Source organism: Sorex fumeus, unplaced genomic scaffold (genome assembly GCF_029834395.1).
Source record: "Sorex fumeus unplaced genomic scaffold, SorFum_2.1 ptg000024l, whole genome shotgun sequence".
In the NCBI taxonomy this organism is placed as follows: Eukaryota; Metazoa; Chordata; class Mammalia; order Eulipotyphla; family Soricidae; genus Sorex; species Sorex fumeus.
In genome coordinates, this window is record NW_026606081.1 from 50427181 (window position 1) to 50442237 (window position 15057).

General features: G+C 55.5%; 1 protein-coding gene across 1 annotated transcript in view; it reads right to left on the bottom strand.

Moving 5' to 3' along the window:
* INTS9 (integrator complex subunit 9) overlaps positions 1–15057 on the bottom strand; it is a 62530-nt gene that overhangs the window by 22713 nt on the left and 24760 nt on the right. Inside the window, exons 2-3 of the mRNA XM_056113993.1 lie at positions 10102–10229; positions 1629–1689 (exon numbers count right to left, since the gene is read on the bottom strand). Coding sequence (XP_055969968.1) covers positions 1629–1689; positions 10102–10229 — 189 coding nt within the window. The remainder of the gene's footprint in view (positions 1–1628; positions 1690–10101; positions 10230–15057) is intronic.

Below are 15057 nucleotides of genomic sequence, written 5' to 3' on the forward strand. Positions count from 1 at the left end.
GCTCAAGGAGGTGAAATGCCGTTCTTAGGCCGCAGAAGGCTGGCTGACGGACAGCCGCGGCTCTTGCGTCCAGCTTCCAGAATGGCTCACATAGTGGCCGAGGCCGGTGGCCACGTGCAAGGCAAGGGCACTGCCTGTGGTCCTATTGCTCCAGCCCTGCAGACACGCTATCCCCCGAGGACATGCTCCTCGGACACTTTCCAAGGGAGTTGATCAAACGCCTCCCCCACTGCCCTCTGCTGTAAACCAGGCTCCTTGCCTCCCCCAAGTGCATTATTTGGGCAGTGAAAGGACGAGCCTCAAAGATGCCGAAACAGGTCTCACTTAGGCTGGTCCCTGCCGGCTGTGAACGAGTGAGCAATCAGGTTAATTGGGAGAAGACACCCAAGTCCCTAAGGATGAGTGGGGAAATGATTCCAGAATGATCACGGGATGTTTGGCAGCTCTGCCTGGTCCCTGCAGGCTCTGGAATCTTCTTCCCGTTCCCCCCCTCCCCCGCTGCATCGGCGTCAGTGGGCACCTCAGAAAGCCTCGGGGGAGGCTCCTCCCTGGCCTGGAGAAGAGCCTCTGCCTGTGCACAGGCCTCCCCGTGTCTCCCTCACGAGCAGCACCCACGCCCACAGCGACTCAGCAGCCCTCGGGGGCTCACAGGGCTCCCTCTTGCCCTGGGCTGCAGGGGGCTGGAGGGGGACCTTGCCTCAGAGGGCACCTTTGGGGGCGTGGGGGAGCAGCAATTTTGTAAAACGTGGATAAGGGGCACCCCCCTGACTGAACGCTCCCCACGGCAGGAAAGAAATGCTTCCTTGAATCACCTTAAGGATCTTTAAGCTCCAAGGGGCTGAGGAGAGGCTTCTGGCCTAATCGTCACCTTCCTTTACTTTTTTTTTAAACTATTTTTATTTATTTAGGATTTTTGGGTCACACCTGGCGATACTCAGGAGTTTCTCCTGGCTCTGCACTCAGGAATCACTCCTGGCGGTGCCGAGGATCAAACCCTGGTCAGCCGCATGCAAGGCAAACGCTCTACCCGCTGTGCTATCGTTCGCCCCCTCCCCCACTTTTTTAAGCAAAAAAACCCCAAAAAACAAAAAACATCTTTTTGTGTGAGGGCCTCTCATGGAAAAGTGAACTGCCCAACCACTGAGTGAGGCATGGATTTCTGGGATTACAATCTAATAACACAAGTGTAAGGTAGGGGGTGGGGAGCGAGTAAGGGGGTGGTAAGGGGCTTGCCTTGCGTGCAGCTGACCCTGGTTTGATCCCTGGCACCCACCGAGTGCCCTGAGCATTGCCAGGAGTGATCCCTCAGCGCAGAGCTAGGATGATCTCAAGTACTGCCAGGTATGGCCTCAGAGAAGGCCCCCGCTGAAACTCCCCTTGCGGTTCTAAAAATAATCGGCTTCTCTGCGTGGTGAGAAAATGCATTTGCAGCAGAAGTCCTTAGATTTTCACACATGAGCGAGCCGGATCTGCCTCTGAACCCCGAGTTTCCCTAACAGGCCTGGAAACAATTGTCACCAACAATTCTTGAGACCCGCACCCGGCTCTTGGGAGTTCCGGGGCGGAGCCCTGGAGGAGGGGCAGAGGTTGGGGGGGTCTGGGAGGAGGGGGCTGCCGGCCAGCGTTACCTTCTCCAGGAAAGTGTTTCCATCCTTCAGGGACCAGCTGGGAAGGCCGGACAGCCTGGGACTGCAAGACACAAGATAACATTATCCTAAATGGATTATGAGCCTCAGTGCGCGCGCGGCGACGGTGCTGTCTCCACAAAGTGGAAAACAAGTCTGAAATTACTGGCAGCCACGCTCACCCAAAATAGTAATCAAAGAGATGAAAATAACCACGCTACATCGAGCCCAACAGCTACGCGGCGGCGGCACAGCCAAAAGCCAAACAGTTTAGCGCTAAATGGGGGAAATTAAAAGAATGGGATGCGGGGGCCACGGGGAGGCGGAGGAGCAGCCCGGGCTCCAGAACATTCTGCTCCCAGGCGCTGCCTCAGCCTCACCCGGCTGCTGCAGACGGGAAGCCCACGGAAGAGTGCGAGGGTCTCGGTAGCATCTCGCAGGAGGGGGCAGGACCTGTGACGTGGCATACAGCTGCCCACCGGCCCCAGTCAACTGGAAGAAACTGATGCTAGCCCTCCTGGCCACTGCCCGGAAGGGACCAGGGGCTGGGTGGGCAGCTCAAAGGGCAGGGGAACATGCACTGCACGCAGGAAGCCCGGCTTCACTCTCGGCCCCTCGGCAGTGGTCAGGGGGAGCCTCCGAATACTAGGCAGGGAATCACCCAGCACTGCCTCCCCCCAAAGCCCAGCACTCATCTTAAATACATACACCTGTGACCTGAGTTTCTGATTCTGGAAAATTCCTGAGTGCTGCCAAATGACATCAGATCTAAGTGATGACCGAGACAGTCAGTTTCATGGGTGGGGTAGGCAGAAAAGTGGGGCTCAGACATCTCCCCCTGCCAACCTCAGGGTCCCTGTGCTCACACCTGGGCTCAGAACCTCCCCCTCCCAACGACTCATGCTCTCGACGTTCTACGCTGATCCGAGGCATTAGCCTGGCGCCTGCCAATAATACAGGAGGAAATAAGTGACGCCGAGGTCAGACTTCATGACCCGGCGAGGGGAGCTAGCGAAGTGCATTTCGGGAGCTGCAGCCGACTTCAGTGCTTCACCACCAGCTCAGTCAGGGTGAGAATCCAGGCAGATAAGGGTGTGGCTCTAAGACCATGTCTGGTCTCTTCCCTCCTGCCAAAACAATATTTATCAACCCTGGAGTTGGTACTGGAGGTGGCTGGTAAGAAAGCCAGGCACAGAAACGCCCAAACTGAGAATGCCAACAGTTGCTGATCTTCCACGGAAGTAACGTATAAAGGCGGGAGTCTGAGACGCAGTGAGAGTTGGGGGGAGCGGGGTGGCTTTTAATTCCGACAGAGTTTTCTGGAGTGCTGGGGAATGGGCTCAGGGCCTCACACATGCCGCCGAGCCACATCCTGGGTCTCTGGCATAATTTAGCTATTTAATTTTTTTTTTCTTTTCGAGTCACACCTGGCGAAGCACAGGGGTTACTCTTGGCTCATGCACTCAGGAATTACTCCGGGCGGTGCTTGGGGGACCATATGGGATGCTGGGAATGAAACCTGGGTCGGCCATGTGCAAAGCAAATGCCCTACCTGCAGTGCCACAGCTTCAGCCCCTACTTTGTTTTTCTGTGGTCACACCTGGTGGTACTTTGGGGTTACTCCTGGCTCTGTGCTCAGAGATCATTCCTGGTGGGGCTCGGGGACATATCGGGTGCTGGGGATTGAACCTGGATTCACTGCACACAAGGCCAGCATCTTACTTGTTCTACTGCTCTGGTCCCAATCCCTCCCTGCCAATATTTGAAAAAAAAAAAATAAAACAGGGGTCTTCACGGTGGTATGGGGGTGGGGTGGGGTGAGGGGTCATCCCAGTGATGCTCAGCCAGGGGGCGCTCTGCTCCCACCCAGCTGTGCTCGAGGATCAAACCCAGGGCCTTGATCAAGAAAGGCATTTGTGGGGCTGGAGTGATAGCACAGAGGGTAGGGTGTTTACCTTGCATGCGGCCAACCTGGGTTCGATTCCCAGCATCCCATATGGTCCCCCCAGCACTGCCAGGAGTAATTTCTGAGTGCAGAGGCAGGAGTAACCACTGAGCTCCCCTGAGCATCGCTGGGTGTGACCCCCCCCCCCCCAAAAAAGCATTTGTTCCCTATTCAAGCAATCTCCCGGGTTGAGGGACAATTTCAGCCATGCAGAAACGCATGAACGTGGGTGTACCGGGCCCTAGGCACCCTCAGATTCTGCTCAACCTGTGCCTTTAATAGCCAAAAAAGTGGGGCTGGGAGGCCGGGTTCAATCCTGGAGCACTCCTGGGAGCACCGCCCAGTCCCAAGCACCGACTCTGGTCCCCAAACCACGAGCCAAAGTAGGAAGTTTGTATTTCATACCTGAAAATGGATATCATGGTGAGGAATATCAATTTGGTATAAAAATAAAATACCATTATTATTAGTGATGATGGGGATCAAACTCGGTGTTATGGCATTAAGCCTCACACCTGATCCCTTCAAAAAAACTAAAAGACTTAGAAAAACCCCAGGGTGGGGCTGGAGTGATAGCACAGCGGGTAGGGCATTTTCCTTGCACGCAGCCAACCTGGGTTCGATCCCCGGCATTTCATATGGTTCCCTGAGTAGCGCCAGGAGTAATTCCTGAGTGTAGAGCCGGGAATAACCCTTGTGCATCACCAGGTGTGACCCAAAAAGCAAAAAAAAGAAAAACCCCAGGATGACCCAAGGGGCTGGGATGTGGGCTTGGCATGGGGCGAGGGGTTGGGGATGTGACAGGACCCTGGGTGGGTCCACATTTCTCCAGGGATCCCCTTCCAAAATTAACTGACAAAACAGAATTTTTGTTTCAAAAATCTCAGAAGAAACTGTATCATCTCCTCACTCTTTTGATCCCTTCTCCTCACTCTTAGGTCTTATTTCTAGGCCTCTTGGAAAACGAACTATTAAATCGGAACAAAGGATGGAGCTGGGTCCTGGCGGCTGGAATGCTCTGGAAGGAGGGTATAAATATCCACTGCTCAGGGAAGGGAGATCTGGGGGCGGCCGGCTGCTCCCCAGTGGACACCATGTATAGATAACAGCATGTAGCTGTCCTTCACAAATGACCAGGAAAATCACCGGCAGATCAGACCGTACTTGCTCCTGATGCCTTTATTTTGGTTTTGGGATCCCAGGCGGCAGAGCTCAGGGCTCAGGGCGCCCCCTGCGGAGCTGGGGATGGAGCCGGGGTTCCTGCATGCGAGCTGTACTCTCCACCCCTCAACTCTCTCTAGCCATAGCCCCTATTAACAGGACCTTCTCTCCCCCAAAGGCTGCCGTTGACTCTTCAGAACAGAAGAGATGTTCAGCGTTGCTCTCCAGAAGCAGGTAAAGCATCCTCAGAGACCAAGGACAGCATCTGAAAGTGGCCCACCGCCCAGAACGCAGCGGAAGGCAGAACAGATGTGCCGCGGAGTTCGTTTCTCCTTATTCTTCGCGATTTCCAATTTCCTCCTTAGAGATGTATCACCGCTGTCATCAGAAAATGTGTGAACGGGGCAGCCACCAACCTGCCACAGAGCTTACCTGAGCACGGGAATGGGGGATGGTGAGACGGGCAGGGAGTGTGGGGGACGAGCAGGGGGACACAGGGGATGGGTAAGGGGCACAGTGGACGGGCAGGGGGCACAGTGGATGGGCAGTAGGGTGTGGGGGATGGGCAGGGGCCGTGGTGGACAGACTCTGGTAGCGGGAGGGAAGGTGGGGACAAAGGGAGGCCAGGAGCCGTCAGGGTGGGAGGGTAGGCAGGGAAGCTGCGGATGGCAGTGGAGAGGGATCTTCCTGAGCAGAGAGCAGCCCCCCACATGGTGACACACGTGTTTGGACGAGGTGCTCATATGACTGCGAGCAGGATGGACAGACCAGCTGCGGAAGACAGGAGCCCCAGAGCGCCCGAGCGTGGCTGAGTGCCCAGCTGGAGGCTTGCTGAAACCTGGGCTGTGGGAGGAACCGGGCTTGGCAGGACCCGGGAGGGTAGTGTGAGTGGCCCAGACACTCCCTTCCCCGTCGGTGCCAGGATGTTCACACCTCACCAGGCAGCAAAGCCCCCGTTTCCTCCGCTCCTCTCTTCCCTGCTCTGCGTGGCTCTTCCTGTTCAGAAAGGGGCCAGGAGTCCTCTAGGGGCTGAGCCTCTGCTGGGAGCTCAGGGTAGGCTGAGGCGGGAAGGGGACCGCCCAGTGAGGACCACTGAGCTGCAGGGGGGCGCAGTGGATGGGCAGCAGGGCATGGGGGATGGGCGGGGGGGGGGCACAGCGCACAGACTCTGAGGAGCAGACCAAGCTGGAGAGCCGGAAGGCCCCGCGACTAGTGGGCAAACCCATGACAACCCCAGAGTCTGAGGCCAGATTAGGGTCGTCTTTCAAAACTGTGGCTCCAAAGAGGGGCCATGCATCCCATCCCTTCCAGAAACTTCTTCCACTGTCTGTGCGGTCTCCCTAGCTAGGCACCCCAGGGTGGTGATAAGAGAGCTGGTGGGTCTGACAAGGCCCTGCTCCCAGCAGACAGAGGGGATGGCCTCCGGCTGGGACCCAGAGCCAATCGTCTTTCGGGCTAAATAGGCCATTACGGTGACAAATGAATAAAACACACGCTCCGAGGCAGGGGTTAGAGCTAAGCACACACCTGACTCTGATTACTGTGCTCATTAGGAGCACTGTCCTTCTGAGTATCTCCACGCTGGTGGCTTTCAAATGGGTCAGCAGAAAGGGCCCAGTGGGCAGATGCACAGGGGGTGACTGGGAGTGGACCTAGCGGTCAACATGAAGTCTGCATGGAGACCTGGACAGTGGGGAGTGTTCCAGGCATGGAACAGTAAAGCCAGTTCTGGTCAGTGTTTCTGGAGGTGACCACAGGGAGAGAGAACACTGAGTTCTAGGGCCATTGGGTTTATTTATTTTCCAGGTCACACCCTGCAATACACAGTGCTTCCTCCTGGCTTTGCACTCAGGAATTACTCCTGGTGGTGCTCGGAGGACCATATGGGATGCTGGGAATTGAACCCGGGTTGGCTGTGCGCAAGGCAAATGCCCTCCCCACTGTATTATCACTCTAACCCCTCTAGGGCCACTGTTAAGGAAGAGAAAGGCTGCTCATGGGGGAGCAAGAAAAAGGCCAAGTCGCCTCCAGGTTTTGGGGTCCTTCCCTGGAGTCCCTCGCATGAACAGGGACCCTGTCAGATGGGGCAGGGGCAACCCTCCATGTGAATCCCGCCTGGGACATGCTGAGTTTTAAAAGAATCTTGTTGTTAATGCACCATGATTTACAGAAGTATTCCCAGCCGGGTTTTAGACACACAATGTTCCAGCCTTGATCCCTCCCCAGTGTCCCAAGTTCCCTCCTCTTGCCAGGCACCTTTTTTTTTTCTTTTTGGGTCACACCCGGTGAAGCTAAGGGGTTACTCCTGGCTTTGCACTCAGGAATCACTCCTGGCAGTGCTCGGGGACCATATGGGATGCTGGGAATCGAACCCCGGTCGGCCGCTGCAAGGCAAACGGCCTACCTGCTGTGCTATTGCTCCAGCCCCAGGCACCTTTTTAGGGCTGGTTGTGCAGGTCTGGGGCTGGGACATTTGGCTCCATCACTTCTGAACATCTCGGATGGACCTGAATCCCCTGTCCCCTGCTGCTTCTCATCCATCCTTCTTCTCCCCGACTCGGTTTCTTTCCTTCTCCTCCTTAGACTCGAGGGTGACCCAGGCATGCCCCCTTCAAACACTGGGACATGCCGAGTTTTGGCATGATTCTGAAAGCAAAGCTTTCACACACACACACACACACACACACACACACACACACACACACACTGCCCCGATGGAGAGCTGAGCTTGGAGCTGGGGCTACGGCTTGGGAACTTGGAGAATCGGTACTGGATGCGCATCTGTCCTGGGTATCAGAGCTCTGGCCTCGGGGCACCATGGCCAAGCAGCCGATGGGGAAGAATTATGGCATGTGGCAGGTGGTCAGGGGAATCCCCACAGCAGACAGAGAGGGAAGAGGCGGAAGGAAGGTGGGGCAGGATGCAGCTAGACACGCGGGTCACTGGGGGATGTTCCCCTGCGGGCTGGGGCTGGGCACAGGCTGGGAGGGGACATGGGACCGAGTGAAGAGTGTCATTTTTTTTTTCTTTTTGGGTCACACCTGGCGATGCACAGGAGTTACACCTGGTTCATGCACTCTGGAATTACTTTTGGCGGTGCTCAGGGAACCACATGGGATGCTGGGAATCGAACCTAGGTTGGCTGTGTGCAAGGCAAACGCCCCACCTGCTGTGCTATTGCTCCAGCCCCGAGTGTCATTTTTTAAATTTTAGGCTAGAAATGACTGAACGTCAGGGTTGGAGTGATAGTCCAGCACGCAGGGCACTGGCCTTGCACGTGGCTGACCGGGGTTTGGCCCTGGTCTGCAGAGGGTCCCCCAAGTGAGCCCGCCAGGAGGGATCCCTGAGCACTGCCTGGAGTGGTCACAAACAAACAGACATTGACCAAATCTACGTGGGAAAGACCGAGTGAGAGGAATGGTTCAAGATGAAGCAAAGATTCCAATGGGCCAAAGGGCGGAGAGGGTGAGAAGGGGTGGGACAGTCAGCAAGGGCTGCTGGGACACGGGGGACACGGGGAGATGGACAAAATTCTGCACTCCTGAAACCCACCCTCAGGGAAAGAGAGACAGACGGTGAAGCGACCAGAGCTGTGAGGGAAATGGAGCAGGACGAGGTGGGGGGCCAAGGGGATGGACAGGAGTCCTCCCGCGGCCTGAGCCGAAAAGGACACTTCAGACAGCCACGGGGGTGCCGCTTCCCTCAGAGAGAAAGCCCAGGGCAGGGAGGCAGAACCGAGCAGGGCGGAGAGAGAAGGTTCCAGGAGCGAAGGGAAAGCCTCGCTCCTGTTTGTTACAGCGCAGGGCTGAGTAAACACCACCAGAATGGACATGTCCATCTTTGGGAGTAAGCAGGGAAATACTTTCGAAATCCCGCATTCCCGAATAGGGAAGAACCTGTCGTCTTGGCTGAGATCTATTTGTGATGCCATTGGTCCCTGGGCCGTAACTTCTGTATCGTTTGGGAGGTCAATCTGGGACTGCGAAGGGCATTTCTAAGTTCTGGGTGTGCCTAGAAGTGGAATTCATCAAATCTGCATGAAATGTTACCCAGAATGATCTTTGCTCTTGTCCCAATCACCTTATTGTATCCTTTAGCTCAGAAAAAAATAAAAACACCCCATGACTGATTTTTAATCCTTATTTTTTTTCCTCTCCTAGATGGCTCATGTGAATGATCATGGCACATGCTGCTGTCTCTAGGAGACTAAGATCCATGAGGTCAGGTGCCTCAACCAGCTTGCTCTACGTCAGAGGTCTCTTTTGGGTGGTAGGGGTGGGGCTTTGGGCCACACCTGGAAGTGCTCAGGGGTTCCTCCTGGCTCTGTGCTCAGAAATTACTCCCGGTGGTGCTCGGGGGACATACGGGATCCAGAAGATCGAATCTAGGTTGGCTTCATGCGAGGCCAGCGCTGCCCTGCTGTACTGTCACTCCGGCATGAACGCTCTTAAGTCTGCCTAGACACCTTTCCTGTCTCCTGTTGGTCAGTGGCACAACTTTCTTATGAGCTGGGAGAGCGGGGTCCTAATGTTGTCTGTAAGTGCAAGCCATGCCGAGGCAGGCCTGGGAGAGAGCACAAGTCTATTGACCTACATGCTTCCGTGCTTCCTACATCCCACAAGCTTCCAGCACGGACACGCACAAACGCTTCTCACAGAGAGATGTCAGGGTCTAAGGGGGCGGCCCCTACACAGGCCGTTACGTGGTTCGAGAAGTCAGATTATGGACTGGAAAGAGTCCAGTGGGGAGGGCCCTGACCCTGCACACAGCTGGTTCAGGTTTTCCATCCCTGGCGCTGCCCATGGCCCCCGGCACCGACAGGTGTGATCTCTGAGCACAGCTGGGTGTGGGCCCCCAAGTGACTTTCTGGAATCACCAGCTGACCCTTTATCACCTCTTGCATGAACTAGCAAGAAAAATGACATGTACGCGCGGCTCCACACATCCTGAGTGGCAGCAAAAACGTTTTCAGAAGAAGCTGCCAATACAGAAGGCAAATCAACATACTCCAGGGCTAGAGGCAGTGCACAGCGCACGAGCCAGAGGCTGAGCCCCTCGCCACACGGGACCCCGAGCACCACGGAGTGTGGCCCCGGCGCACCCCCGTCCCCTCTCCCCCGCCCAGAACCCACGGGCCCACTCAGCTGGCCAAGTCCTATCTGGAGTAAGCCCTGGTCCTCCGAGCAAGAACTGCTTGGGACGTCCAAAAAAAAAAAAAGTCAATCAATAAATCAATATGACACTTTCCATCCACCCGGCCAGAGGAAACGATTTTGATGATGAAGAATACTTTTAAGAGAACAAAGTGAACCAAAGAAGACATACGAAGGCTGGGCTCTCCGCAGCTGCCTGCAGCCCCCCAGTGCATACCTCTGCACAAGCGGCAGCGGGAGGAAGTTGAGGGTGGACGTCATGTCGAGGCCGCAGTCCAGCATGATGGTGGTGGACTTGAACTTGAGCACGTTGCATGGTAGCGTCGGGTGCCCCGACAGGCAATACTGAAAGAAAGGGGAGAAAGCAGCCTTAGCGGCAGGCGGTTTAGATGGAGGCCCCCTCCCCCCTGCCATTCTGCCAAGGAGAGGGGGTCAGCGCCATGGGCCTTCTCCATGGCCTTCATCTGGGCACCTCATCCCCAGCCACTCAGGAATTCTCCCAGACTGACAAGTCCCAAGTGTTTGCAGGGGCCATGCTGTATCCCAGGCAGGCAGAGTTTGGGAGGGTCCGTCACCAGTCCATCTGGAAGTTTCCAGGCTCCCGCCACCCGCGTTCCCCCTGATCCCCACCCACGGGCACCTCCCTTTCCCAGGACACCCAGCGCTGCCTCTGGAGCTGTTGGCCGGTCTGATCAGGGCGTTACTCTGGGCCCTGTACTTGGCTTCCCTCCTGGCAGATCAGTGACAATAGGCAGAGAGTGGACACCTGGGAAGGGTCCCTGGGCCCCCTGCTCAGCTGGTCAGCTCCAAAGGCTGCGCAGGAGGGGACACCCGCACTCAGGAACCTGGAGCCCAGAATGTCCACTGGTCAGGGCTGAGCCTGGGGAACGGTGCTCTGCTGCCTCACCCATTCCTGTGGCTTCCTCCAGGCAGTGAGGGCTGCTTCCATTTTTGTGTTTGGGGCCACAACCCCGAGGAGCTCAGGGGCTCCTCGTGGCTCTGTGCTTGGTACCAGGGATTCATGGAGCGTGTGCACGGTTCAAATGCAGGCCACGCGCCTCGACCCCTCTGCCGTCCTTCCCACCCCATGCCTGAGTTTCCTGAGTCACATGGCTAGAGCCGCTTGTCTGCGAAGGGCACTGAGGGGTACCCTGGGGAACTTCCGAGACTGCTCACTTGTGGGGAAACTGTGCCAGCTGGACATGGGATGCCTCCCCCAGGGCCAGCATGAGGCACAGGTGGGGGTCTCACCCCTAGCCCCTCCTGGGCTTGCTGCCTGCAACCACCACACAGTCTATTTTATGTTTCTTTCTTTCATTTATTAATTTTTTATTTTTTGGGCCACACCCAGCTATGCACAGGGGTTACTCCTGGCTCTGCACTCAGGAATTACTCCTGGAGGTGCTTGGGGAATCATATGGGATTCCGGGAATTGAACCTGGGTTAGCCACGTGCCAGGCAAACGCCCTACCTGATGTACTATCTCTCTGGCCCCCATCATGCAGTTCATAGCCTAGAGAGGCTGAAGGGACGGTGCAGGAATCCATGGCTTTAAAGTCAGAAATGAAGCTTCATTACAAAGACTAAAAAGAAATTACCCCGAATCTTTTTATTTTGGGATGGGGGGGGACATGTGGTAGTGCTCAGGGTTCTGCACTCGGGGATCACTTCTAGAGGGAGGTGGGGGGCTATATGGGATGCTGGGGAACAAACCCAGGGCAGCCGTGTGCAAGGCAAGTGCCTTCCCTCTTTTCTATCCCTCCTGTGTCCATGATCATTTTTATGACCCCATTTTTTTTTCCTTGTAAGAGTGCCATGTTAGAGCATGTACAGCTTAGGGGCTGCTTTTTAAAATCTAAGATTATGGGCCGGAGCAATAGCACAGCAGGGAGGGCATTTGCCATGTGTGAGGTTGACCTGGGTTCGATCCCTGGCATCCCATATCATTCCCTGAGCACTGACAGGAGTAACTCCTGAGTGCACAGCCTAGAGTAACCTCTGAGCATTGCCTGGTGTGACCCCAAAACAAACAAACAAAAAAGCCCCCCCCCAAACAAACCCTCAATAAAATTCAACATGAGGGCCGGCAATAGCTGAACAGCCAGATCACATGCTTTGCACGCAGAGCTGAGTTCAAATCCTGCCGCTGCCCTGATGCACCCACTGTGTGTGGCCCCAAAACTAACAACAAAATTTAGTATGATTAGGGGGGTGAGAGAGATGGTGCAGGGGTTAAGATGTCTATCCTGGCGCTACACACCACACGGGGTCCCCTGAGCCTGGTCAGGAGTGATCCCAGGACTCAGAGTGAGGAGTAAGCCCTGTGTACTGCCAAGTTTGCCCCCTCCCCCTAAAAAGAGGAGGGCAGGATATGACTCAGTGGTGGCACATATAGCGTGAATGTTTGGTCCTGGGTTTGATCCCCAGCTCTAAAAGAAAAAAAAAAAGGCGGCTCTGGTTTCTTTGCCCGTGTCAGTCTGTGCTCTGGACTGTCCCAGTGACTCTGCCCTCATGGGCTCCAGTGACTCTGCCCTCATGGGCTCCAGCACTGCCCAGCACCCCACGGCCCCATCACAGACGCCGGGGCTGTGAGACCGTTCGTGCTGACGGCTTTTTCCATGCTGGACCTCGGCTTCAGAGGATTCCCAGAAGTGGCATTAACTAGGTCAAAAATATGATCATTTTATGGCTCTTGAAATCTGCTGCCAAGTCGCTCTCCCCAAAAGCCTGTGCCTTTTTACAGAGTCATCAGCAATAAATCAGAAGGTCTGTCTCACTGCTTGTTCCCAGCAGTATGATGGCTGGTCAAAACCATCGAGAATCTACCCCAAAGTGTGGCTGTAATGTTCTCTGCAGCTACTGAGAGGCCCTTACACGCCTTGAAACAGGAAATGCAGCTGCTGACAAGCAGCTTCAGTGTGGAGAGGCCGGGCGGGGACCACCTGCATGAAGGTGGGGTCCGAGGAAGTAACTTACACCTGCCCACGAGGCACAGCCTTCCCCCAGATGGAACATGACACAAGGAACATGGCCCCGGGGTCCACAGGGTGGCTGGAGGATGAGGAGGCCTGACGAGACCTCGGAAACGCCAGGGGCACCATGACAGCATTTCCAAGGCAGTGGGGAGACGCCGGGTTGCTGGGCTGGCAGCCGGCAGGGAGGCGTCCTCTGGGCCTCTGGGCTTTGTGCTCACTGGGCGCGTGGAACCTACAGAAGTTTAACCTGTAGAATCGTGGCCTACATGCTTGGGGCAGAGTGAGTGTTTTTACACCCTTCCCCACTGCTGCGTTCACTGAGAAGGGGACGAGGAACGTTGGGCACGCGGAGAGTGCGGTGCGAACTCAGTTGCGCCTGACCACGCTCTGCTCTGCCCATGGCCACATCCTTGGCCACCGAGTTAACGATTCTATACCAAGACTATGGCTGGTAATTATTCACCGGCATCTTGGCTGGTGTCTTACTCTGTCCTTCTTGGATGTGATTTCTTTCTTCTGCCTGAGTTCAGCTCTCCCCGAAATGCACCGTCAGTCATGCCCCCAACACGCTCCCCCCATTTAGAGGTGCCCCAACACACTCCCCCTTCATCCATGTCCTCAACCCCCCCCCCCCCCCCCCCCGCCAGCTGTGTCCCTAACACTCTTTCACTAGGACCTCTCTGGCTTTGTGTTCCCCTCTCCCCTCCATGCTACCAGTCATCCCACTGGTTTCAAGACGTGCCCTCCCACTTATGTGATTTTCACCTGTGGGGTACCTGGGGGTGCGCAGTTGAGAAACTGCTTTAGCAGGCTCCCTTCAGAGATGGCAGTCCATCAGGACACTCTTCATCATCACAGATCTGGACAAAAGGGGTGTGTGTGTGTGTGTTTTGGGGGGTGGGGGGCATACCTGGCCATGTCCTGTGTAACTCCTGGCTCCTGTGGCACCATGTGGTGTCTGGGATGGAACCGGCTAGGCTGAGTGCCCTAAGCCCTGGACAAGATCTCTGGCCGAAAATTCCTTAAATTCCACCTTCCTCATTAACATGATGCTGGCAGCACCATAAGGACAGTGACTCTGGACAGGAAGGACATAGGTCCTACTGTCTTCCAGAAGCAACTCTGCCCAGCTCACTGCTGGTCTGCAGAGGCTGGAGAATCCCCCTGAGCCGCCATTGAGATGGACACAGGGCTGGTCGCCGGCCGTCTCTCCCGTTTCCTGCCTCTCACACAGAGGACTCCTGCCTTCCACACTCCATTTCTTCACCCCAAGTATTTTGGGGTTGCTCCTCAGCATTCTTTCCGCTTCCCACTCATGGAAAGCCCATTAAACACACGTTACAAGGTGCCATTTTCCTCTTGCCTCTGTGACTAAATTATCACTTTAGCGTTTCATCACTTCAGTATCTTAAAATTTTAACACCATCCCCAGCTAGCTCTTAAGTGCTTGCTAGGCCGTCTCCTCGGACTTTAGTATTGTTATTTTCAAATTCTAGGTGGTGAGGGCCCGGAGGGGGACCACAGTGGCCTGGAGGCACCTGCTTTGTAAGCATATGGTCATGAGGTCGAATCCCCGGAGCCCCACGTGGGCAGAGTCCCGCCAGCTCTGCCTCCCTCACCCATACCACAAGTGATAGGTGTGTCCAGGTGCTGCAAAACAGCGACCATGGTGACCACAAGGCAGAGTGCATCTCTCGAGTGCATCTGTATGGGCCCGGCTGTGACCCCAGCTGGTACCACCACGGGGAACTGTAGGTGTGAGGCGTGATGAGCTGGTGCATGGCACTGCCACTAAAGAGTGGGTGGGGTGGGATGTGTGACCCCTAATGACCCACAGCCGGCCTGTGACTGACCTGGCCTCTCAACCCCATCTTGCCCGAGAGAAGGAAGGGGCGGGAGAAGAAACACTGGGCAGTGGCCTACTGGGGATAGTTCTAAGCATTTTAGGTTTGACTTTAAATAGGTGTGACTCTCCCCGCGGGGAGCTTAGGTTAACTGAGTTACTTCCACCACAGTGCTCCCAAGGCACACACAATTCCATCAGTACTCAACAATCCTCTGGGTTTATCTTCAACTTCTCCTTTGTGCTCCTCTTCCCTGTTAACCACTTGTATCCCCGAATCGGATCCTGTAACTTGTAAAGTCAAATACTCGGAGGGCTCTGGATTTTGTAGTTGTAAGTGAAATTTGCTTTTCTC